At 35.1% G+C, this 26,860-nt stretch overlaps 1 protein-coding gene across 3 annotated transcripts in view; it reads right to left on the bottom strand.

Annotated features, from left to right (window-relative positions):
• Positions 1-26,860, bottom strand: part of LOC127063363 (uncharacterized) — a 295,061-nt gene that overhangs the window by 129,521 nt on the left and 138,680 nt on the right. For all 3 annotated transcript variants that reach the window (XR_007781325.1, XM_050993079.1, XM_050993080.1), the window contains exon 4: positions 11,880-12,069. Coding sequence is in view for 2 of the 3 variants with exons in the window: in XM_050993079.1 (XP_050849036.1) it covers positions 11,880-12,069 (190 nt within the window). In the remaining variant the exon portion in view is untranslated. The remainder of the gene's footprint in view (positions 1-11,879; positions 12,070-26,860) is intronic.

Here is a 26,860-nt window from a genome sequence, read left to right as displayed (position 1 = left end):
TGCTCGTTTTACACGCTTCACCGCTTTGCTAGCTTTGAAACTACCTGTCACATTTTCTGAAACAATGACTCATCTCTCTCTCTCTCTCTGTCTTTTTAATTCAACAATACGCAATCCTAGAAACATATCTTTAACATAACTACGTAATAACGTTATCTATCCTCTCATATCAACCTATTTTTCATCGTATAGAATGAATTAAAATGTTTAACATTAGATACATTTAATATTTTATATACAATAATTTGTAAACATCTACGTAGATATATAAATTGATAATAAAAGTATTAAAAAAAGAAAAAGTATAAAATACAGTATATCTATTTACATATATAAACACGATATTCCTATCTGAAACATTTCAATTTCAAATTAATTAGATTTTGAATAATACAAGAGTAAAAGTTTGCAAAGGAATTAGACCAGAAAACCGACGCGAGATTATGCTCGCGAGAGTATGAATCATGTGATTAAAATTAACCCTTATAAAAAGCTGTCGTATGGTAGGAGAAAGGAAAGAAGTGAGCTGGTACAAGGGAGAAAGATAGAACGAGTTAGAGTGAGTCGAGTTGAGTCGAGTTCAGCCATATTTTCGTGAACGTGGACTGGCCGTTGTATTTTCTGACTGGTGTGTGTATAAATATATATACATATATATGTATATGTGTGTGTATATCTCCTCCACCCTTTTTACCCCCCGTTGGAACTTCCTAATAAATTCATAAGCTGGTAAAAGTGATAATGCGTACAACCCTTTCTCGCGCTAGAAACCGACGGTGAGACGGTAAACCGAGTACGAAACATCGGCCACGAAATTATTAAGCTGAGAGAAAGAGTAAGAGAGAAAAAGAAAGAGAAATAGAGAGAGAATATGTGAAGACCAAGTTTTTTTAAGATGGCGGATGATTTTGAATAAAACAAGACGTATCCTTCAATGTATCTTCTCATTAAGAAGAAAAAAAAAGAAACATTATACTGAATAAAAAAGGAAGAAAACAGTGTATGAAAGTTTCGTTTTACGATCATAGAGTTTCTTAAAGAAAATTTTACAGGATATATGCATACTACTAAAATAAAAAAGATTGAAACTAATACGGAATAATTAAACTTTCATAAAAATTATATATATATATATATATATATATATATATATATATATAATTTTTTTCCGTTCTTTTTTTCTCTTCAATATGCTATCTCTTTTGAACTTACTGAAGCGAATGTCTGGTAAATATGATATCGAGCGAGAGAACTTTTCACAGGCGTAACTTTTCAATTAAAACCACCATTTCACGGTATATCTTCAATTCTTCTGTTCTTCTTTCTTTCTTTCTTACTTGTTTTCTCTTTCATTTTTTTTTCTTTTTTAATCTTTTCGCGAACACCATGAAAACGAGGAAAACGAGATCGCCAAGAGGCAAAGAAACTTCGCATGAGATAATTATTAATTCGTTTATTCAGCGCGTCAACGCTTCTGGATTTTCATCGTTCTCGTATGTGTAATATGTATATAATGTACATACATATATATATATATATATATTTATACATATATACTATATGTACTTACGTATGAAACATCGTTTTCTCGTTCGACCAGGTTAAATTAAACAGAAATCCGTTTTGGAAATATTATTTCTTGTACTAACAAAATATACACGTGTATTGTCTTTGCCGACGACGACAAACGAAAGAACAAGTTGGGGACTTAATGAAAAGCGAACTAACGACCCATGACTCCATCATTCATTCCTTTTCTAACATGCATTTTCTTCTCTCTCCTTTTCCTTTTTCTATTTACACGTCGAACGTATAACCTACATTTCACCCCTACGACGCAACGCGTAATTGCCTGCTCGAAATCTTCTGCACGTGTTACCAAACGCGTTTGAACACGAAATAATACGTAAAAGATTCTAAAAAAAAAATGATTACAAAAGTATTAGTTGCTTCGTTGCTAAAACCACGAATTACATTTAATTTTATAATTAATATTTATAATATATGTATGTACAATATTTTGTAGATATACGATCAATAGATTATCCATTTTTTTTCGCTTAATCGCATAGTAAATTAATTTGTTTCGAAAATATTATCAAAACTAACGAGCAACGTGATACTATTCGACAGAATGGACGGAAAAATGTTTTACGAAAGATCGAATTTCTTTCATCCTTCGTTAATAAAATAAAAGGAAAAAAAGAAGAAAAAGAGAAAAAAGAGGAAAAAAGGGAGAAAAAGGAAAAAAACTTGTAAAAAATCTAAACCGATAGTATCTACCAAGCTTTAGCTACACACGAACAAGGAAATGAATAGTACCTTTTTTTCTCTATTTTCTTTTACTCTCGTTAACGCTTGGCGAGTTTCCTCGGTGATTTAATTGCACCTCCATTGAAATTCGATCAAAGCTCGTCCGCTAATTAAACGCTTCCATGACGTTGCTATACGAATATCTATTTACTTATCGATCTTCACGTGATATAGTCTAGAATAGTATCAAAGAATTTCGGAAAAACTTTGAATCTTCCATATTTTGTCATCGACGCAATTACTAACATTTTATTGAAACAATTTAAAAACAGTAAGTACTTCGAGAAATACACTAAAAAAAAAAAAAAAATATCTTTTACATATACAAACAATTTATCACGTTCGTGAAAGTCAATTCTATGTATGAGCTTATCTTAATCGTATCGATAATCAAAATGTTGAGGAAAATATAAGACGTATTTTATATACCTATATATATTTTTTTAATTGCCATTATTACCTGCCATGAAGAAGTTCTTTGATCGTATTTTGCGATATACATGTATCGATTAATCGTTTATTAACTTATTAAAATATCACGTTTAATATTAATAGAATCGAGTTATTCTCAAACGAGAATAACAATGTAATGAAAACGGATCGATCAATTAAAGGTTTCGGCGAATTCAAAGGATTCCTCCGGCGAAATGCATTCTCCATCTTGTATTTAGGCATTCCTCGAGGAGGATGCGACATTCGGTCGCACGTTCCAAGTAGGAGTAGAGGAGAGTTCCCTAAAACCGCAGTGACCTCCAATTATCCTGTGGATACCACGTGGTACGACGCGTGGTCCCCCTATGGTCCCCATGGACTGTCCGCAAACATCCCTAACGTCGCTCTTCTCCGTTACCTCGGATGCCCCTCAGATTAATTAATTATTAAAATAACCCCTTTTGGCGAGACATTGTTATCACTTTCGATCGAATTAGCACGTAGCAAGGAAATCAAAAAAAAAAAAAATGTAGACGTCGATTAAGCGGTCAATAATTAAACGTGTAAAACGAATAATCGAATACGATACAGATATACGTAAATATATCGAGAAAAGGAAAAAGAATAATTTTTTTAAATCTAATATCCGATTTTTATCGAATTAATACTAGATTCGATTTTGCTTATAATTTCGATACAAATATATTACATATGTAAAAGAAATGTTTAGTTATTTATGTGTTACTTGAAATATACTATATGATACTAGTAGAATGATACGATAAATTATATGAATTATATGAATATAATGCATGATATATTATACATGATATATTATATGAAGAATGTTAAAAGAGAATATGAAAGTAAAATTAATTTGTGAGACTTACATGATGTTCTTCGCACTACGATCTGAATGTGACTGCCTTGATGAACAAAACAGAAAAGCGTTATACGCACGAAAAGGACGATACGGAAACATAGAGGTCACATCGCCACGAGACAATCTACGATCGATATTTATATGTAAACATTAGGTCTAACGAAGTTGTTTATTTTATTTAACTCCGTATAAAACCTACCCCTCATAAATTATTCTTTTCGTGTTTACAAGAAAGAAAAAAAAAAGAGAATACACGACATAAGACTTATCGTATACCTTATATAACGTAATAAACATAAAAACTTTCAAATACGAAATAACGATTAGATAATTTCCTTGCGATAAAATAAAATAATATGAAAATTACAAAATTACTAAATTACTAAATTTGAGATATAGACATAATCGTGTGACTTATAATGAATTAAACGAATATTATTATAGAAATAACAAAATAATAATAAATGTTCGAAAAGTTAAAATCTTACCAATAAATAATTTTATCACAAATGCTTGACAGTAATAATATCTACGCATATACACACACACACACACACACGTACACACACACACATATATATATATAAACTATTCGTTCGTAAATAATTTAAAAAAATATTACTAATCGTCTAATCGAATCGCAACTTTTAATTGAAATACCACGTGAGTTAGGTAACAATCGACTTTTTCTTTTTTTCTTTTTTTCCTTTTTTCTTTTTCCATTTTCTTCACGCTTAATTCTCTCCCCAGTTTCTCAGCGACCACATTTCAAAGGGGTTAAGGGTCGACTGTAAGCTGGAGTGCAAAGGTCCGTCGAGTCTCAGTAAAATCAGAAGCCCTCATTAGGCATTCTGAGGTTGGAAGGGTGGTATCGCGTCGCTCGGCACCCTTCGTCTTCTTCCGTCGTTCATCCGTCGAGAATAGATGAGGGGACGCGTAAGACCGGACATTTCAATAAAACCGAGCAAACGCGCGGCTTCAAACCACTACGAGAGTACGATGGAGTCTTGGTCAGCAGATTCCTCAAGATCAAATTGCGCATGTTCTTGCCTCGTTTCCCTCCTTAATGAAACGGAATAAGACTCCTGACAATCGTATCGATCAAGTTTTGCTTATATCTATTTGCGATCCTTTCAATCTCAACTTGGCTCATTATTTATCACTTTTTTTTTTTACAGATACCATTACGTTGTAAAAGAAAGTTACGATTTAATTTGAATTTCTTAGTCAAACAAATCGAAACATTTTTGCTTGATATTTTTCTTAATAATCTGTATTTTATACAGCGTTATATTTGAATAAATAAAAATGATAAGAGATTATGAGAAATATTTAAGATAGATTCAGTTAATTTTTGTCTATTATAATATATCGTAAGTATTCTATATTATCGAAGACATGTATATCGTAATTATTATATTATATTCTTAATTTTAATGATAGGTATTCTTTATTATCAATCATATTTATAAAATATATTTAATCATGTGAATCAAAGAAATAGAATTTACTCGTATATAATAAAGAAAATTTAGTATAAATCGATAAATTCACTCGACGTTTCACGTAATGTTTCTCGTTTTACAAAAATATAATAGAGTATTATTTACTCGTACTATTGTACACAGTATTGAACTTCTAAAAAATATTATAAAAATTTTAAATGGCAAAGTACGGCGTTGATCATTAATTATTCGCCATAATAGTTAATGCTTTAATAAGATTCGTGAGTTTGTGATAAACTAATTTAGCGGTTTATTAGATAAACTAATTAGACGAAATTAGTAAATTGATTGATTGCTTAACTGTTGGACTAGTTAAATGGCCCGACTATCTGATTAGTTAATGTTTCATTCAATTTTATTGAATTTCATTGAGTTTATCTCGTTAATCACTTACGATTATAGTCATAGTATTCTCTAGTTTCTAGATATTTACTCGTCCAACATTTTTTATTATTCTTTCAATTTCTTTTATTTAATCATAAACATAGATTATATATATTATATTATATATCATAAAAGATTGAATAAGTTCGAAAGAAAATGATTAAATAAACAAACGAGATCATTAAGTCAGAGTTTGAAACTATGCAACGTGATTTAAAAGATGGTTTCAAACAATAAAAAAGAAAAAGAGAAAAGGACAAAAAAGAAATCTAAAAGAAAGAAGAGAGAACAACGCAACATGCAGCAGACATAAGGGGGTTGGTTCAATTAAAAAAAAAAGAAAAGAAAAGAAAAGAAAAAAGATAAAATAAATAAAATTCAAAGATGTAAGTACGTAAAGAAAAAAGAAAAAGAAAAAAGAATATTATACAAGCAGACAATCTAGATGAGTTTCATTCTTTCATCCTTTTTCCTTTTCTCTTTCTCTTTCTCTCTTTCTTTTTTCTTTCTCTCTTTCTTTTTCTCTTTCTTTTTTCTCTTTAAACGTTTAAATGTCCCTTAAAGGAGAGGAAGGAGAGGACGATAGCTGTTTCGAGGGTGATCTTATTGAAGTACAGTTTCTAGAGTAATATCATTGACTATACGAGAGAAAGAGAGAGAGAGAGAGAGAGAGAGAAAGAGACAGACAGACAGACAGACAGAGAGAGAGAGAGAGAGAGAGAGAGAGAGAGAGAGAATATGGAGAAACAGATAAAAAGAAGAAAAAGAAAGGTAAAGCGGAATGGTAGCGATAAAAGTATGAGAAACGCAATTTGGCTCTCTCCGTAAAAGTAAAAGGAGGAAAGGGAAGTAAGGTAGGAGGGAATGAGGTAAGGGTAAGAGTAGGAGGTAGGTAAACGTGTGCCAGGAAACTTTTCTCGTGTAGTTTTCCTGGTCCACTGAGCGCGAGAAACGGCACCAGGAAAACGGCCTTCCGGAATGTCGCTCGTCGTCACATCGATTCTCTCGAATTAGTGAAATCATTATTTGACCTAACTTTCTCTCTTTTTCTTCTGTTTTTATCTCTCTTTCTTCTTCTCTCACCTCCTTGTTCCAGGAAACAGAAAATATCTGTCTATCTAAAGAGAGAGAGAGAGAGAGAGAGAGATCTCTCCCTTTATAAATCCATCTCCCTCGATATCGCACGTGTATTCGGATCGAAAGGACAGCTAGGCAGTCCCTTCGACGTCCCTATCTCGATTCTCTTCCGCCATGAAAATTCGATCTTGATTCGAGCCCAAAGAAAGATACTTCGAATCGTTCTGACGATAATCCAACCCGACTAAAATGATTAACGCTTAGAAAACGAATTTTCCAAGGACTCAGCTACGTTCCGCTTCGTCTCCACTACCCCTCGTTACTAATGGAAACGATCATTACTTTGAATCATGTCTTTGAAATAGTATTTTAGTTAGTTATTATCTTCAAACAATCAATGAGAATGGATTTTTTTTTCTTTTCTTCCTTTCTTTTCTTTTTCACATTAGAGATTATTAATTTGTAATATTGTTAATGATATTATCAATGTGTAATAAAATCAATCGTAATCAATCGAAATAAAATATTCCGCTTTTTAACTTTTTTTTTTTTTTCTTTTAAAAATCACGTAATCTCTCTCTCTCTCTCTCTCTCTCTTTCGTTCTCTTTCTCTTTCTCATCTACTTTAATAGAAACTTTAACGTAGACATAAATATATCTATATAGACACACATACATACGCTTTCTATCCTTCCGTGCAGTTCGATCAGGGACACAAGTAAGAAAGTTGGAATTTGTTCGACGGCTGGGAACCAGGACCATCGGTGGTCACGCTTCATTTCGTCGTGTTCAACTAGCCCTAACCGTTCCTCGTTTCTTTTCTAAGTAGTCCCAAGCTCTTCTCTACGAACCCATCTTTCTCTTCACCGTTGTGGAAAAGAGAAAACTGCTCGATACACGCCTGTACGAACCTATAAAAATCACGCTTCCCCTTTCTCTCTCTCTCTCTCTCTCCCTCTTTCTTTTTTATTTCCCTTCTCCTTCTATCCTTTATTTTAGCAGGAGTCACGAAACCAGCGAGTTCCACTTCTCTTTCCTCACTCTCTCGCAAAAGCACACCCTTTGCCTTTTTTCTCCCCCTTTTTTCCTCTCGCGAGCGAAAGCCACGGAGTCGTATATTGGATCACGACGAGGGATAAATAGGAATCGGTTCGGGTCCTTCGAAAGAATTTACAGAACTTTCTTTCCTTCTTTTCTTTTTTTTTTCTCTTTTTACATCAGACACAAATAATTCTACTATTTTAATATGTTATTATAACTTCAACCGATATAAAAAAAAAAAAAACAACAACGACAAATTGTTCTCTCCAAATACGATCAATTCGAAATAATTAAAACATCGTCGATGAGTAAAAGACAAAGGGAAAAAGGAAGAACAAAAGAAAAGAAAAGAAGAAAGAAGGAACAAAAACAAAAAAAAATAATTCTTGGCCTTGAAACGCATAGTAATACTGCTCGAAAAAGGCTAATAGGTATCATTTTGTCGTCGTAGTTGTCCAACGATGGCACGTTAAATAATGGTATATGCTTTGTAGTCTGACGCAAGGGAGAGCAAATTGTTAGCTGGTGAAGCAGACCGAAATGGATAGAGAGACGGTAACAACGGTGATGACGGATACATGAGCGCTAGATAGAAAGAGAACAAGGAACCTTTAAAATCTCTTGCATCTGAACATGAGAAACGTTCAAACAGACGGTACATAAACGGAACAGAGAAAGTCCACACCGAGAACAAGAGATTGGCGACTGAGCGTGCATAAAGCCAAAGCAAAGCTACGTTTGGTCAGTATTCGACGCACTATACGGATGTTTAATTACTCTCTCTCTCTCTCTCTCTCTCTCTCTTCATAGAGATACTAAATATTCAAACGTCTGTGAGATGACTTGGATGAAGAGAGAGAGAGAGAGAGAGAGAGAGAGAGAGAGAGAGAGAAATCAGTGTATGTATATGACATCGTCTAACAAGTATATGAACGATATAAACGAGTCGGTAGCTTGTGTTCAACCACGTACATACGTTTCATTAAAACTAAAGTTGAAGTTCACTGCTACATCGTAATATACTACTCTAATTTTCTTGATTATTCATAGTAAATATATACACATATCTACGATAGACGTATATATATACACATCCATAAATCGAACGAATGAAATAGCACAAAAGAATTGTTCATATTTAACAACGATGAGAAAATTGCTTTGATAATTCTCCCTCTCAACTGACCTTGAAAAATCCGAGTGGTCCGTCTACTCTTCTTTCTGTCCATCCTCCTGTTTTTTTCTTTTTTTTTCTTTTTTTATTATCCCTTCGTCTGATCCTTTTCGCTTTAATTAGCTCCGTCAACCGGTAAACAATAAAACCTTATTTCTAACGAATTAATTTCGAACAATTCCGCGGGTTGGCTTTTAAGCGCGAGCTCACGGTAAACGCAACGGCAACGTCGGCGGCTTTTATTCCGCAGGGGCTTGGCGTCTCAAAACGTAACGAGCATCCCTTTCATGTAATACTATCTTCAACCCCGTGCCTTCCCGGAATTCCTGGGACGCGAACCTTAAGCCCCCTTAGGATCCTCTCGATGCTACGCTCGAAAGAGTATCTCTCTTTCTCTTTCTCTTTCTCTTTCTCTTTCTCCTTCTATCTCTCGTTCGTTTCTAGACGTTAAAAACAAAATATGAACTTTGAAGCTTTTATGAGTACCATTCCGAACTTCTTCGTATTTTCCAAGTACTTTTAATATACAGATAATTTATATCGACTGTGATCAATACTTTCATTTCGGATCGTTCAAAAATCTGATTCAAATCTTTTTACTTGTTCTGTATGTATATATATTTGTGTGTGTGTGTGTGTGTATGTATAGCAGAAAAAGAAAAAGGGAAAATAAAAAGAAAATGAAATTAAATCGAGCGGTAACTATATACATGAAATTACTGACAAAGAAATTTATTTATGAACGTAATTAAAACTTTCATGTCGAACTTATTTCTTCCTCCTACAAATTCTATATATAAATACATAAAGTTATATAATTAAAACTTCTCTTTTACACTTTTATGAAACATTAATATCCCAGGAAAAATATCCTCTTTATACCTAATAATATCCACTATTAAATAAAAGATCCCGAAGAAATTATTAAACTGAAATTACCAACTCGCATAATACTAATTTCTTAACATAAACACGTATTTACTCGATACATGAATTTCAAACGATCATAAGAATGAAAAAGGAAACGTAATAGTACGATGCAAGTAGTAAGAGACAAGCATCTCTCTCTCTCTCTCTCTCTCTCTCTCTCTCTCTCTCTCTCTCTCTATCTATTTCTCTCTCTCTCTCTCTCTCTCTCTCTCTCTCTCTCTCTCTCTCTATCTATCTATTTCTCTCTCTCTCTCTCTTATGACTCTATACAATCATGACAATATTTGGGGGGTCCCCATCGGAACTTTGGAGAACTGTTTCCAGTCGCTTCCGACGCGGATATTCAGTTTGATGGTACAAACCGGATATTCGACTGGTGCTCTTACGAAGTGGTTGCATGATCTAAGGATGCACGCGTTGTAATCTATAGACGGAAGAGAGAAGGGATGGAATAATGGATCGATGAAAGTGGAAAGCCTAAGAGGAACTTGAAGAGAGGACAAAGAGGGAGAGTGGGAGGAAGAGAAAGGCTTATAGCACTACGAGTAGCTCATCTGCATTTCAAATGACGAACCGTACCGAAGGTATCTCTCGATCTATTTTATATATATATATATATATATATATATATATATATATATATGTATGTATGTATGTATGCATATATATATTCGTGTGTATGTATATCTGGTATATATAAGGCACCTGCTAAGTACACGCTTTCTCACGCTTTGTTCTCAAATACCGATCTATTCCAATCCTCTTCTTTCAATACGATACGAATAAACAGAGAGAAAGATAGACGAACGAAGAGAGCGAAGAGAGAAAGAGAAAGAGAGAGAAATGAATAGAAAGACAGAGAGAAAGAGAAAGAAAGAAAAAGAGAGAGAGAGATATATATATATAGATAAAAATAACATCACTTGCGGTCGAACCCTATAATAATGATCTCATCCGATCCAAAGAAAAGGAATACCTATGGATTTGTGGCTAAACGGGCGGACGAATGAAAGTGAACGGAAGTTGATTGTTACTTCTAGATCGACCAAACATCGACGTGGTACGTTGAAATGAGATTAGAGTACGTCGCTTGTGCTTTTGCTTAATTTAACATTTAACCATCATCTCCAGTTCAACAATTAAGCGTTGAAATTCGACGATTATTTGGAAGAGAGAGAGAGAGAGAGAGAGGGGGGAGAGAGAGAGAGAGGGAGAGAGAGAGAGAGTTAAAGACAAATGTATAGAATCGACGGTACGTCGAAATTTCACGGTTTAATTAGTTTTGATAATATTTGGATTTGTTGATGATAGGAGAAAATTCGTCGGGCTAATTAATCCATTCGTCGATACTTACGGAAAATATAACGTACAAACAGACAGATAGAATATTTTCCTTGTAACTGTAATGTTTGTGTCCTCTTTTCTTTCGTTTTTTCTTTCTTTTTTTTTTTGGCAATTAAATAGGGACAAAAAAAGATATGAAAAAAGGAGAAAATAAAGACGAAGATAGCTCGTTTAAAATATAACGAAAATGACGTTGTCTCACGTAAAGCTCCGGGGACTTTGTGCTATGCGAAGTTACTCCAGAAATACTATCTTCTCGTTTTCTTTCTCTTTCTCTCGACCATACGTCACTTTAAATTCCCAACGTAGTTTATTTCCTAGGCAAACACGAACGCGTTTGCATCAAAGTGAGAAAAAGATAGAGAAAGAGACACACAGAGAGAAAGAGAAAGAGAGAGAGAGACACTGAAAGAGAGAAAGAAAAAGAAAAAGAAAAAGAAAGAGAGAGAGAGAGAGAGAAAGAGAGAGAATTTTATCGTTCCAACGTTTATACACTCGCCTAGTTTTTTATATCCCCGTCGGTAGAAACGAAAAGTCGAGAGATTCGTAAGGGTGGGGGTACAAAAAGCGTCGAGTTTTCATTCAGGATCCTTCTTTCGAATTTTTGCGATCGTCCGTAAAATCGTATCGTATAAATGAAAATAGAAATAAATAAAAGAAATGGAAGAAGATAAAGAGAGTGAGAGAGTGAGAGTGAGAGAATGAGAAGTGAGGGTAAAAGAGAAAGAGAGATAGAGAAAAAAAGAGAGAAAGAGAGAAAGAGAGAGAGAGAGAGAGAGAGTCTGAGCTTACTTACCTTGCCAACTCCGGTGAGCTCCTTGACTCCTATTCGTCTGAGAAGGGCCGGTGGTGCCGGAGGCGGTGATTTGAGAAGCAATGCGGCGTATCCATTAGGAAAGATGGGTTGCTCTTCTGGTCCGATGTTCTCGTCACCGGAACGCCGTCGACGATGGGGACTCGACGACAGGTTTAACTTCTGTGCGGCTCTGCGTAAACGGAAGAGATTATTAGATCTAGGTCATTAATTGGTCCATTAAGAAACTTTGTAAATATATACATATATAAATACGTATACGTGATATTGTATATAAATAAGTTAAGAAATGTTCGGAGATATTATGATAAATGAAAGAAAAACTGAGTGCTGAGTGGTTCGTTACGAAAACCGTCTGTTCTCTACTCGAAGGTAAATAACATACTGACACAAAAACGTAGATGTAGGAAAAACAAATCACGTTTTCTCTCTCTTCCTCTTTCTCTCTCTCTCTCTGTCTTTTTCTGTCCTTCTCTCCGCGGAATATGTAAATAGTACTAAATACAATTACGAAGGAACGTGATCGATGAATTAAATTTTACGTAATATAGGTATATAAATAAAATTAATTGAGATTATTTCATTGTTTTAATAACTTTTATAATGAAAAGGTTATTAATTCGTATTAACCAATGATGATAATTAAACAAAAATATTATGGTATTAATGAAAAGGCAAAGGAGGAAACAACGACGATAATTAAAAATCGGTAATATAAAATTTTCTCGGTACTATTCGTTCCGCTTGACAAATGTAAACAAGCATATATAGTTCGAAGGTAAATAACATATTGATACAAAACTGCGTAATGAAAATATACACGATTTCTATCTCTAACCGATGGAATATATATAAACAAACGGATTTAAATATAATTTTAAAATATAATATATTCATAAATGAACAATGCTATAATTATATTTGAAATAATACAAATCAAACTAACAATCAAGTTAATCGTTAAAATATAACTATAATATCCATTCGATTGACATTTTTATAAAGATTTTCATATAACATTAAAAACATTTCTGATACATTCTAAACATAACGTAAGTACATACTAACGCTTGATACGTTAACGAGGAACATGGTAACCATTCTCGACCTATATAGTACCTACGTCGTTTTCTCATCGTAGGAACCTAGATGAGCTAGCAAGAAAGCGATAAAAGGAAATTAAGGTGACTCAGACGATGTCTTACGTGGATTAAACGCACAACTTGCTCCCTCGAATCTCTTCTACCTTCGCTTATATGTATATAAGTCGATATATACATACATACATATACATATATATATATATCTATATATACATACATACATACATATATATATATATATATATATATATATATATATATATATTGAAAATAGTCAACTATCTCGTATCCGCCTCTCCTAGTAGCTAACAACTAAGAGAAAGAAAGAGAGAGAAAGAAAGAAGAAGCAATAGATAGAGAAAGAGAGAGATAGTGAGAGATAGAGAGTGTCTAGGTTTCCGGAAGGTATGTGTCTCGAGGGTGACTGGGTGACATACTCCGCAGGGTGGCCCGGTAATCAGCGAAGGTAATGTGCCGGAACTCGGAGCAGTCCGGGGTACCGGCGCGTTTAAAGGGGTGCTTCCAACGTAGAGGGGATGAACCAAGAGGGTGGGGAAAAGGGGAAGAGGAGTGGTGGAGACTCGGTTTCGGCGACCCTAACTCCACCACCCCGCGGGCCTCGTTAACCCACGCTCTGTGAAATTGGAAATACCAACGATCTCTCTCTCTCTCTCTCTCTTTCTCTGTCTCTGTCTCACTCGTTCATTCCATCATCTCTCTATCTTTCTCATTTCTTCTCTCTCTCTTTCTCTCTTTCTATCTGCCTGCCTCTCTACCGCCTGTCTCTTTTCCACTGTCCGTCTGTCTGTTTCTCTTTCTCTCCGTCTGCCTGTCCGTCTGTCTGTCTCTCTTACCAAACGAAAACGTACATGGGAGTACGTCGAGCGTCATAAAAAATAGATGGGTGAAAATAGAAGGGTCGAGTTATCAACGTGCATCCTGTTTGCTTTATACCGGTCGATTTCTACTGCATCGAATAATCCATATCGTTCAATGACTCTTTTTTCTTTTTCTTTTTTTTTTTTTTTTTTTTAATGAAAGTACCGACTGACCGAGCGGAGATAATTAAGAATGAAAAATTCGTTAGTTATGTTTGCTCTCGCGCGGTTTGTTTTAACATTTAGATAGTTTTTTAAATGGTATTATTAACAATAAGATCGTTTCGTATCGTGCTTTAAGTACTATGCGCAATAATACAAAGTCGACTTTCTAGGTTTGCTTTAATTATTAAGAGAGTTCTTTTCTCGAGCAAAGCGAATCCCTTGAGAAAGAGAAAGAATAAGAGAGAGAGAGAGAGAGAGAGAGAGAGAGAGAGAGAGTTGGGTACACTTTCTCCGAGTTTATGGCGCGAGACTTTAACGAAAGAGTTACGGTTGTTCGTCCCTTTTCCGAAGAGAAAAAGAAAAGGAGAAGGGAAAAAGAAATAAAGTATAAAAGAAAAAAAGAGAAGGAAAAGAAAAAAAATTACGGTCCTTCGCAACGGTCCACGCAAAGATCAATCTTTAAAATCCGGTTGTTTATTTCTTTAATTAACGTTCCAGAAATTTCGTGCTTATACCCTGAAACAATTTTTTCCATAAGTTCGATGACCTGTTACGTACCTATATAAAAAGATTTTCCCCCTTCCCAATGTCGTTTTTCTTTTTCTTTAACGCGTGTTAACAATCTCGTTTAATACTGAAAAATATTCGGATAATGAGACTGCCTACTCTAAATGACCAAAAATTTATATACGACTTCGCAAACGACCAGACCAGACCAGACCAGACCAGACCAGACCAAACCCAGACCCAGACTAAACCAGACCAGCTCGAGTCAACAGCGAGTCTCGGCTAGGTATACATACCTACGACGAATATCGTACATAATTAATGGATTCTTGCAATGCCGTAAACAGGTGCGTGAGAAATTTCCTCCGACTGTAGTTACTCGGCTCGGTGAAAGAAAGCTGGTGCATTTATGAAAGGAAAAAAAGGAAAGGAAGAGACAAAGAAGCAAATGACGACGAGTAACGACGACTCGAAATAAAAATTAAAAAAAAGAAAACAATAACAACAAAAACAACAACAACAATAATAATAATAATAATAATAATAATTATTATTATTATTATTATTTTAAATAAATAAAAAGTAAAAAATAAAAATAAATAAAAATGAACATCGCATAACTTCGTATCGTTAAAACGAATTTTTAATTGGACAAGGCAAAATAAATGAACGCCATGGATTCGCGATAATTAAAAATTCGATTTTCATCATACTCGCAAAATTCCAACAGCGTAACCATCGGCATTTCTGTTCTAGTCGATCGAGATTGAAAGATAAATCCTTTCTTTTTGCTTTTGCACAGCATGTGTTTTCGAAAACGCAAAAGAATCGATTCCTCCTCGATGTGGAGGGTATATAACTGGGGACCCAGGTGCGTGTCGCGAAAACGTAATTTACGCATCAATCACGAGGAACAGATGCGTAGTACTTCCCATACGCTTTCTCTTTCTCTCGTTCTCTCTCTTTCTCTTTCTCTTTCTCTCTCTCCATCTCTTTCTTTCTTTCCTTTCAATCTCAAGGAAAATGAGAAGTATCTTCTTCTTGCGTATCCGAGAATTTTTCGCCATTTCATAAACAATGCTAAAACGATCCCAGGGGTATTGACGATGGTAATACTTTCAAATTGCACGTCCTATACTCTTAATAATGAATCTTTAAAAATAAATGAGATATATACATATATTTACATGTATATATCGAATAATATATAGGTAATAAAAAGTTTATTAAAATGTGTCCACGAAATTCTATAAAAATGTAATCGGATATAAATAAATTTCCTGTGTGTCTTTTTTTTTTGAAAAAAAGGAATAAAATAAAATAAAATAAAGGAAGAAAGAAAAAAGATTCTTTTTAAATATAATTCGATAACGAAGGACGGATATGAAATTATTGACAAAACGTCCCCATTAAAACTATTTAGATAAAAAAGAGAACAGCGTTGTGACAGTTCACTCGATAAATTATCTCCCGTCGTTCTTTACAATGTCCATCTCGAATCACGAATAAAAAAAGAAAAAAAAAGAAAAACGAAATAGTCACCATATGATTATTATTAAACAGCAAAGGTAGTATATAACGGCACACTGGAACGTAATTAATCACTTCTTGATGACGTGCTTCGTTTTACTAACTCGGCTCACGTAATCAGAATAAAAAAAAAAAAGAAAAAAAGAAAAAAAAAAGAAGAGAAGATAACGACCCGTTGAAAATCCACTGCACTCGAAATAAAAAACAATACAAAAAAAAAGAATAAAACTAAAAATAAAAAAAGAAAAGAAACATGAAAGACGATTCCCACGCATGAGAACGATGTATGTATATATGTATATACATACATATATACGTGCGATACATATATATACATATATATAGGAAATCGATCTGTTGACGTACGCTTCGAGCATAGCTGAAATATTTAAGCGTTTCCTCGCGATATTGTCAATTTTTCTTTCATCTACCGAGACGTTTCCTTTCTGTTTCGTATTTCACGAAGCAATAAAAGTATATCGGAGAGGAGTAACATAGTCAGTTGGAATCTCTCTCCCTCTCTCTCTCTCTCTCTTTCTTTCTGTTTGGTCGTTCGCTCGTAATTCGCGCGGAAATTACACGCTTAATTCGCGATGTTATTTACGAGCGAGCGGACATACTCGCGCCCTCGCCCTATGATTCTCTCTCTCTCTCTCTCTCTTTCTCTCTCTTCGCTATCTCTCCCTCCTCTCCTCCCTTTTCTCTCTTTCTCTCTCTCACACACCCTTCTTGGCAACTCGCCACGTATCTCGGCTTAATCAAGGAAATTATGGTGCGAAACGCTTTAAACGTCGGGGGCCGTTAGCGAGCCAGCATATCTCTTGTTGTGACACGTCTAATAGCGGCAACGCGAGCGCCAAATAAAAACTCTTTGCTATCCTCGCATGCGAGATCTTTATTATATGAACGAACGAGCATGCGTACATACGCGTATGTACGTTCGTACGTATGTACGTATGTGAACATACGCGCTCGCACAATCTCACATAACTCGAAATCGATTTCCACGAGTTCATATTTCCATCTCTCGTCGAGTATATGTCGCTAATAAAATATATATATATATTTTTGTAAATCTAAAAAATATCAGGGTTACCGAATAGCGTTAAAGAATGATGTTTTTACTCTACGAATAAAGTCGAACATGTTCGATAATTCGGATGAAAAAGTTTTTCTTCCTTTTCGATTTTAACGTTCATGCGAACAACTCTACTCGCTCGCGTTTGAGTTACCTTTGGTAAACTTTTGAAGTATCTCGTTTAAGTGGCTCTTATTTAGTCTCCTCCTCTCTCTCTCTCTCTCTCTCTCTTTTTCTCCATCTGACTTTCCTTCCTTATCTCGGTCTATCTTTGTCTTTTTCTTCTTATTCTTTCATTCTTCGTTCAACAGGAGTCCTTCTCAGTCCTTCTCTCGATTCTCGGTTGCCCGGAAACGGAAAGAAAACATAGACGATTCCGGACAGAAAACGGATGGAGAACATCCGAGAGGCCTTCAATGAAGCTTTCTCTCTCTCTCTCTCTCTCTCTCTTTTACCGTCTCTTTCTCTCGTTTCTTTACCTCTATTCACTATCTCTTCTTCTCTTTCGCTTACATTGGATAAACCGTGATTCGACGTTCGTACTACGTCGAAACGACAAATCCCACCTCACACATTCACCCAGAGCCCCTTTTCCGGATTGAATTGCCATAATCGATTTGTGAAAAATCCCGGCCACGTATTCAACCTCCTCTTTCTTTCTTTCATGTTTTTCTTCCATCTCCATCTCTATCTCTCTATCTCTGGAACTCCTCGATTTATTCTCCATTACCAGGGTCATATGCACGACCTCGACGTTATCTCAAAACTTGAAATTATCTAATTATCTCGATTTCCGATCTACATTCCCTCAATGATACGAGATATTATTTAATAATCCAATTTAATACGACGCGACATTTCTCTCGCTAATCGTAATTGGATATACGAAAATCACTGTAAAATAAACTTTTCCATCCTTCTCTATCTTTCTCTCTCTATAGTAGAATGGTATTCGAGCTCTATCCCCTATTCGAAAATAAATCAAAAAGTTAATCGCATAATGCGCGTTCGCTGACGACGCTCGTAACGTCGCGAACGCGAAGAGGAGAGGATCGGAGTGGTTATGTCGGGAAGCTATGTCACAATGTGAAATTTATATTTTAAATTTCCACTCCCTCCCTCTCTCTCTCTCTTTCTTTTTCTCTCTTCCAACGTTGGAAAGAAGTATAAGAAAAGGAGTATAAGGAAGGAAAATGCTTTTCTTTTCCATGGCACGCATGGTTTCGATGTCGCAGTAAATCTGCGATAGGCACACCGGAAATACAGGCTCGAAGAGTATCGTTTAACTTACATCGACGTACGTGCGTCCTACCACTATCGTAAATCATACTGGGAATGCTGAGAAACGGCTGGTAGTCACGAAGGAAAAGGGAGGAGTCAATAGAGAAACAGAGAGACGGAAAAAGAGAGAGAAACTAAAAAAAGACAAAATAAGAAGGGAAGAGAAAGAAAGAGAGAGAGAGAGAGAGAGAGAGAGAGAGAGAGAGAGAGAAGCGACTAAAGAAAAAAAGAAAAGATAAGAAGAGAAAAGAGAACAGGATAGAAAACGAATAGAAAGAGAGGAAAATTCTCGTTGGGTGTCTCAGCTGTTGGCTGCTACCAACTCCGATTGAATTGCTTCCGCCGTTTTCTCGTGTGTATAACAAACCATCGACCGTGTAAGGACAGGAACGCTTCTCGACCTTCGAAGATACTCCAATTCGCGTCTACCCACACACTTTCCCTTCATACCCCATTGAAACGTCTAAAATGTTGCTTTTGGTATTGGAAAAAGGAGGAAGGAAGTGACGTAACGAGTCGATTAAATTTTCAACGATATCGGTGTCAAGCATAGGTGTCAGGGATCGTACGGAAATAAAAAAGGAAGAAGAAGATAAAAAGAAGGAAAAACAACGATACGCTACGTTTTATGAAAAATTTCCGATCGGAATATATTACGATCATTTTTGTAAGTAACTATGACGTATTCGTCGTCACTCGTGAAATTTTTTCCCCAGATAAAATTATTCAAAGAAAGAGGGATCATTTGAAGTCGACCGTTGCTTTGTCGGAATCAAGGTATAGTAATAGCAGGACGAAAAAAATCATGGTTGGTCCTACAAGTGGCGAGCCTTTGTCACGGATCGCTTTCGAGTGGAATGACGAAAAAAGGGAGAGGATTCGAAAGAGGAGACAGCCATACTCCACTCTTCTCTTTCTCTTGTTCTTTTTTTTTGCTTTTTCTCATTCTTTCTCTTTTTTTGTTTTTTATTTTTTGGAAACGCAGTAAAAGACGAAGATAAAAATTGCATGTTGCAAAAACGAGTCGCACGCGTACGTCTGGTCCTCTTTCTCTCTCCCTATCTCTCTCTCTCTCTCTCTCTCTCTCTCTCTCTCTCTCTCTCTTCGTCATCATATCGGCGAATCCTTTGATCCTGTCGCTAAGTACGGCGCATTTTATCCTGCAGACACATCGCGTTTCGATTGATAAGAGGCAGGAAAAGAGAATAGACGAGTACGGAGGGTGTGGTCGAGCCGTTGGGAAAAAGAGAAAAGAAAGATAGATAGAGAGAAAGAGAGAAAGAGAGAGAGAGAGAGAGAGAAGTTGAAGAAAGAGGGTTGAAGAGGCTTGGCGTTTCTCTGATATGCGAACTTGCCAAATTGATGTATGGGGAAAGAGACGAACGAACGCATCTCGTCCATCAACGAGAATGCAACGAACGGTTCTTGCTTGAAAAAGGGATCCGAAAAGAATACTACAGCGATGCGTTTCGTGACTTTAACAAGTTTGACAAAAAGAAAAAAAAAGAAAAGAAGAAGAGAAGAAAGAAGAAGAAAATAAAAAGGAAGAAAAGAAGAAAGAAAAATAAATAAAAACGAAAGAAGAAAAAGTAATATGATAAAAATTAAAGTTATATATACGTAATATGATATTGAATTATACTTGATTTAATTTGGTATATATCTCTAATTTATAATATATAACATTTTTAACCCATCGAACGTCTTGAATTTTTGTCAGATTTCGTTTGAGTAACGTTAACGGGATTGTAATAATTTCATTTATGATTTAAAACGAGGAAAGGTAAAGTATAAAATATGATAACGAATCCTTTTATCGTATCTTATGTATGTACAGACGAGGATGGGGAAGAAAAAAAGATTTTTCTTTCTTTTTTCTTTTTAAAGATTACACAGAGAAATAAGAGATGGATGGAAGAGGTTGAAGAAGAAGGTAAAGAAAAATGAGATAAAACGTGAGATCGTAATGCGAGATCGTTTTGTATAGTTCCTTTCGCGTTTGAATATTATCCTGATATTTCCGAACGATCTGTTCATTTCACGGTGCATTACGCGTGTAATTTTCGTACCCATCATTTTCTGATTCATTGCCGTCGTTCTAATGCGAAAAAAAGCAGGAGTTTCCTTTCGTCGATCGAATTGCAGCCTCGTTCGTTTCGTTCATAGACAGAGAAAGAGAGAAAGAGAGAGGGAGAAAAAAGTACAACAAAAAAGAAAAAAAAAACACAAAGAAAAAAATATTCAGAACGAGAGAGTAGATCTCCCATATCCTCAATACTACGACGAATCGTTGAAAATGTGATTTGTGTTACGGAAAAGTTTGATTGCCGATGGAGAATTCTTGCGAAAGGGGTGAGAGTCGAGGAGCTTTTTTTTTTAGATTGTTCCCGATTGAATTTTCTATCAATGAAATTTCGTACTCCTTCGGCATTCGTATCGTTTGTTATTTATGAAATTTATATTTGGATAGATATATAATTTATATTTATATTTACATTTATATACATGATAAATATCATTGTATTCATTATGTAGATATATATTTACATGATGATATAAATGCATACATTTATTAAATATAATAAATATGTATATATAGTATTGCGTAACAATTAAATTTGTATTTCTATTGTAGAATATTTAGTTTAAATAATCTCGTTATTCTCTTTCTTTGTTCGTGTAATTTAATTCCCGATTTTCTTTTTCTTCAATCTTCCAGTTTATTTCTCGGCTCAACGAGGAAGAAGAAAGAAAAGAAAAGTTTTACTTGTAGGTATCTATAAACGTAGAATCCAGTAGAAAATGACTCGCGACTCTCTTGTGAATGCAGGACGTTTCGTGTCTCCCAGGAGACCGACAGACGAGTGTGCAAATATAGCAGAAAGTAGGCGTGTGTGTAAGTTCGGGATAAACGCGACGAAATTCAGCAAGTTTTTCGAGAGCGTGTATTTTACATGCTCTCGCACGCTTTTTTCAATGAAATAAGAGAGACAGAATAAAATAAGAGATTGTTCGTACAAGTTTGTACGATATTACGTTAAAATTGCTACCTTTCTTTGTTCTCTTTTTTTATATCCAAATAAAGTAGATCTATTTTAATAATTCATCCGAAAACGCAAAAGAAACTATATAACAAAATAGAGAAACGAGAATAGAGAGTATATGTAATAATGATATTTTTTATTATGTAATAAAAATATATTTTATTATGTATAAAGAAACTATATAATAAAATATATTTTTAACATTTACCTAAGAAGCAAAATACACAAGAGAGAGAGAGAGAGAGAGAGGGATAAGAGAAAATTTTTAAGATTTTTATTAACAAACTTTCAGACTTCGGTCGTGATTTTTGAAAAAATGATTTATTTATTTCTTTTTTGTAAAATTCATCGTCGAACGATTCATCAGATGCGAGTTAACCAAGTTCAAATAAACCATTGATATACAAAGAAAATAAACTTGTTTATCGATTTTAGATAACATATTTTTCTTTAATCGAAATACGAATAGTTCAAGTTTGAAATCTCAACATTATTTGCTTCTTAAATAACGAATATAATTTACAAAACAAAACTAAAGTTTTTCGCAATAATGATAACAAAATAGTAGTATTTATTCTGTATTTTTCAATGAAAAGAAAAAAAAAGAAAGAAAAAACGAAGAACAGATAATATCCTGAACCAGCTGTGATGAAACAGAGATTCTATTGGAGAACGTTCCGAGTGTTCCGTAAGAGAAAAAATAGGAAAAATAGAGCTCTACGTAAAAAATAGTAATCACTTTCGATAACATTCGATATTCGATGTAAATGATTTAAAGATAGGAGCACGTGTTTTTTATTCCGTTCCAAAGCGAACTCAGCTAATCGGTTTTACGCGTTACGACGGATTTTATTAATACTCGGAACGATTTATTTCACTTTTTTTCATTTTTTGTTTGTTTGTTTGTTGTTTTCAAACGTAGGATAAACCCAATATAAATGGTTGCTGTAATGTTTTCGAATTTTCCAGGATCGTTATAAACCGAAAGAGATCGTTGCGGAAATAGAAAAAAGTAAACGAGTAAAATATATTATTCACTTAAACTAAGGTTTACAATAAAACACAGATTCTGGATATAACTATGTTATAAATAAATTCGAAAATGGAAAAATAATCTAACACTCCTATATACATGGATTAATACTATATTCAAAGTTTTACTTGTTAGTTATGGTTTCCCTTCGTTTTTTCTTTTTTCTTTTTTTTTTTTTTTTTTTTATATTGAAACGAACGAGGGTCCGTTAATGAACACTCGAAACAAAAATTAAAAGGATTCGATCGAACAATTTGAAAATGACCGATCATTGTCCGGAAACAAACAAAAAATTATATGAATATTTCATGTTCTTGTTTGTTTCCTTTTTTCTTTTTTAACTATTCGATAGATCTTTTATATATCGGATATATTAATATTTCCCTTTAAAATCACAGGATCATGATTTATGTACGTATGCTACGCAATCAGTTAAGTTTCGTAAGCGTATGTGTTTCGGTATTCGAAATTTTACATGGTATTTAATTCGTTTTGAAACTTAACCGCGAATTAACGCCGAATGTTACATAGTCGTAAAATCGATAAAAGCACGCGATAAATATCAGTGTACGTTTACAGATAAATATCAAGATACTTGACGCCCGTATAAAGAGACACGTACGTATCTAAATAAATGAAAAATCTCGTTGATGCTAATACGATTCTAAAAGTCATGATCAAAAAAAAAAGAAAAGAAAAAAAAAATAAGGAAGGACAAAAAACGAAGGAGAGAAAGAAAAAAAAAAGGGGAACGAAACAAAACGAAAGAAAATTAAAAAACGAAACGAAAGTAAGCAAAAAAAAAAAAGAAAAAAAAAGAAAAAGTAGGTAATTCAATGGATGAAGAAGAATCGTTGGAGTAAAGCGAATAGAATAAACTTTGGCAAGAGCACTCGTTGTTAAGCGGCAAAAGGACGGCTTAGCTGTCCCTTTCGAAAGGGCTTTACAGTGTCGTGCAATATGCCGTACGCTCTCGAAAGGGTTTTTATCTCGCGTAAATCGTCGCTCACGTCAACGACGGATAGAGAGCTCGTCGTTTCGACGGAGTAGCAGGAGGAGTAGCAACAATTTTTTCACCCTTTTTCGCGACTCTCTCTCTCTCTCTCTCTCTCTCTCTCTCTCCCTCTCTCTATTCGTTAATACATACATACGATTCTCGTAGTCCATCCGTCAGCTTCTCCTTCCGTTTCTCTCTCTTTCTCGTGTATAAAAGCAAGCTATCGCGGCTCTCGCGTCAATAAGGTAGATAAATTTTCGATAAAGCCGCTTGAGCGTCGACGAGCGATCTCTTTTCCGATTTTCACTGTCTCGACAACGCGACATTCTGTATCGGATTCCCGTCGTCGGAATAACGCTGAAATATGCTAGACTTGTGACATAAACACATCAGGAAAAAGTGGAGAGAAAGAGAGAGAAATAAAGAGAGAGAGAGAGAGAGAGAGAGAGAGGATGAGTTTTAAAGAGAGAGAAAGAGATGGATAGAAAGAGAAGGAGGGAAAGAGAGGGAGAGAGAGAGAGAAACCGAGCCATTTTCCTTCGACCAACTCGGTAGGAGTCAACGTCAAAATCAAGTCGTTTTTAGTGACAAACATTATATACCATCGTCGACAGTATTGTGTATTATGATTGATGCCTGGGACCTCTCTCCTACCGGTGATCACGCTCTTCGTCTATTGATTTTTTCTACTCTTTCCTGTTATCGTCCGGTTCATACCAGTCCTTTCCATTTTTATTATCCATCAACAATTTTCACGTCGATATGCGTAGGTATATATATATATATATACATACATATATGTATGTATGTATGTGTGTATGTATGTATGTATGTGTATTTTATCTATCGATAACAAGCCATCAAAAGAGAAAGGACGACGACAGGATTACGATAGGACGATAAGTATTGATACCAGAAGAATAATCTTAAATATATATTCATTCTAATAATCTGATATCAAATTCTTAATCGAAAATTTCATACTTCTTTGGTTAAGAGATTAGGAGGGTTGTTTTAACTTTTTGATAGAAAGGGAGAATGCAGGGTGTCTACCACATGTCCGAGAGGAGTCAGTGGTTCATCTTGTAGGTGTTAACAAGCGAACGTTCGGGATTGGGGAAAGCTCATAGATCAAGCCTGACTCTCTCTCTCTCTCTCTCTCTCTCTCTCTCTCTCTCTCTCTTTCTCTCTCTTTCGAAGGTACGCATGAACAGAGCGAGAGAGAAAGAGAAAGAGAGAGAGAGAGAAGGAGAGAAAGAGAGAGAGAGAGAGAACGAAATATCGAGGGTCGTAGTCTAGTTAGCATAATGTCAGCCAGGAGCGATGAAGGGAGACTTCGATGGCAAGGCGAGAGGAAGAATTTCTTTAAAAAATGTCAGACAGGAGTAAACTGTACCTCCCGGCGGGTTAAAGCGCCAAATGGCTTGTCGGGGGCCCTTCTATACATTGCGTCATAAAATTTCACCTTATCGGCAGTCACGAGAAACTCCTCTGCGTGAGAAGTAAGGTGCGACGAGGAGTCATGATGTAAGCGAAAAAAGAAAAAAGACGAAGAAACGTCCTTTGGCAAAAACAACAAAGAAAATCAAAAAAAAAAAAGAAAAAAAAGGAAATAAGAACGAAGGAAAAGAAAGTTAACGTCATTGATTATTTATTTAAATTGTTTAAATAAATGCCAAATTAATCCGATAGGATAAACGCCACAACTATTGTTCTCGTAATCCTGTTGGATTAAATTCTCTCGAGAGAATTTCGTTAACTTTTAATTTCCTTTCTGTCGTTCATTCTTCTCTTTCTCCTTTTCTCTTTCTTTTTTTTTGTTAAAGTCAAATATTCTTCAATTTATATGAGACTTCTTACAAGGAAATATATTTTTCAAATCTCTCGAACAACTTAGATACGATGTATACGATGGGTAAGAAAAATTTGTCGTCGTCCCTATTTTTCACGATATATCTAATACATGAAACATTCATAGTTCTTATTCGTCTAACACAAGAAAGGACGCTAGAGTTTTCTCTTCCTTCCGAAGGAAAAACTTTGGAAGACGTAAAAGTTATGGACAACGAGGTTTAATATTAGCCACACTGAAAGCCGAGATGCACGACCGATTGTCATCTTCATTTTATGACCACTTCTCTCTCTCTCTCTCTCTCTCTCTCTCTCTCTCTCTCTCTCTCTCTCTTTCTCTCTCTCTTTCCTTCTTTTCTCTCTTTTTCTTTCTTTTTCTACTTTTCTTTCTTGAAAAACGGCTAACGTTCGCAACGTTCATGGATCTGTTAGAACGTGGTCGGTATTACAAACGTATTTCAAGTATTCTCTCTCTCTTTCTTTCTTTCTTTCTCAATCCTTCTTTCTGTCTCTCTCTTTCTTTTTCTGATACCTTTATCACGGTAATAAACTTGGAATACGGTCCCATCGGGCCATATACTTGTAACGAAACTCACAAATTCTCATCCCATCCACTGTCATTGACTTAATCTTCACAATTAACCTTAATCCCGATAAAAATATCCGTACGCTATACGTTGACATTTTCCTTAATGATAGAAAAATATTAATCGTTGATTTTCTTCCTTTTGTCGATCTCCTGATCGACAAGGGACGAATAAATCATTATTTTCATCGAGAACGTTAAGTTTATCCGAGAAGATCGATCAATCGACGTGAGAAATAACTAAGGATCGTGATCATGATGAACGTGAACGATATCGAAAATACAATCAAACAAAATAAAAGGAAAGAAGAGAAAGAAACTGAAAAAGAAAAAGAAAAAAATAAAGAAAGATCGAACGTGCGCTGGAAAATCTAATTACATTAGTTACATAGCATAGCGATACGTCGGTCGATCGGTCGAACGAATGAACGGTCGTTTGGTCTGAATAGAAAAAGAAAAAAAAAAGAAAAGAATAAAAGAAAGAAAGAAAGAAAGAAAGAAAGAAAGAAAAGAAGAAAAAAAAAGAAATATAACATATAGATAGAGGATCCTCAGTTTCGATAAGAAGGCGTGGCTCGAAATGCGTCACGTAATATCTCTAATGCTTCTCCGACTGTGGCAGTCGCAGAAAATTCTTTTTCCCCTTCTTCGACGACAACGACAACGACGATGACGACAACGACGACTACGACGACTACGACGACGACAACGACGAACATCTCGAGGAGAAACGAGGGATTCGAAGCAGAAAGAGAGAGAAAGAGAGAAAGAGTAAGAGAAAAACATGAAAAAGGACAGAGAGAAAAAGGGAGAGAAAGATGGAGCGACTAGCACATGACAGGATAGATAGCGATAGAGAAATGCATTCGAATGATAATACACTTTCTCTTTCCACCTACATGATGACGAT

Source organism: Vespula vulgaris, chromosome 4, assembly GCF_905475345.1.
Source record: "Vespula vulgaris chromosome 4, iyVesVulg1.1, whole genome shotgun sequence".
Classification (NCBI taxonomy): Eukaryota; Metazoa; Arthropoda; class Insecta; order Hymenoptera; family Vespidae; genus Vespula; species Vespula vulgaris.
Note: the sequence above shows the minus strand (reverse complement) of the source record. Positions and strands in the feature narration are given on the sequence as shown.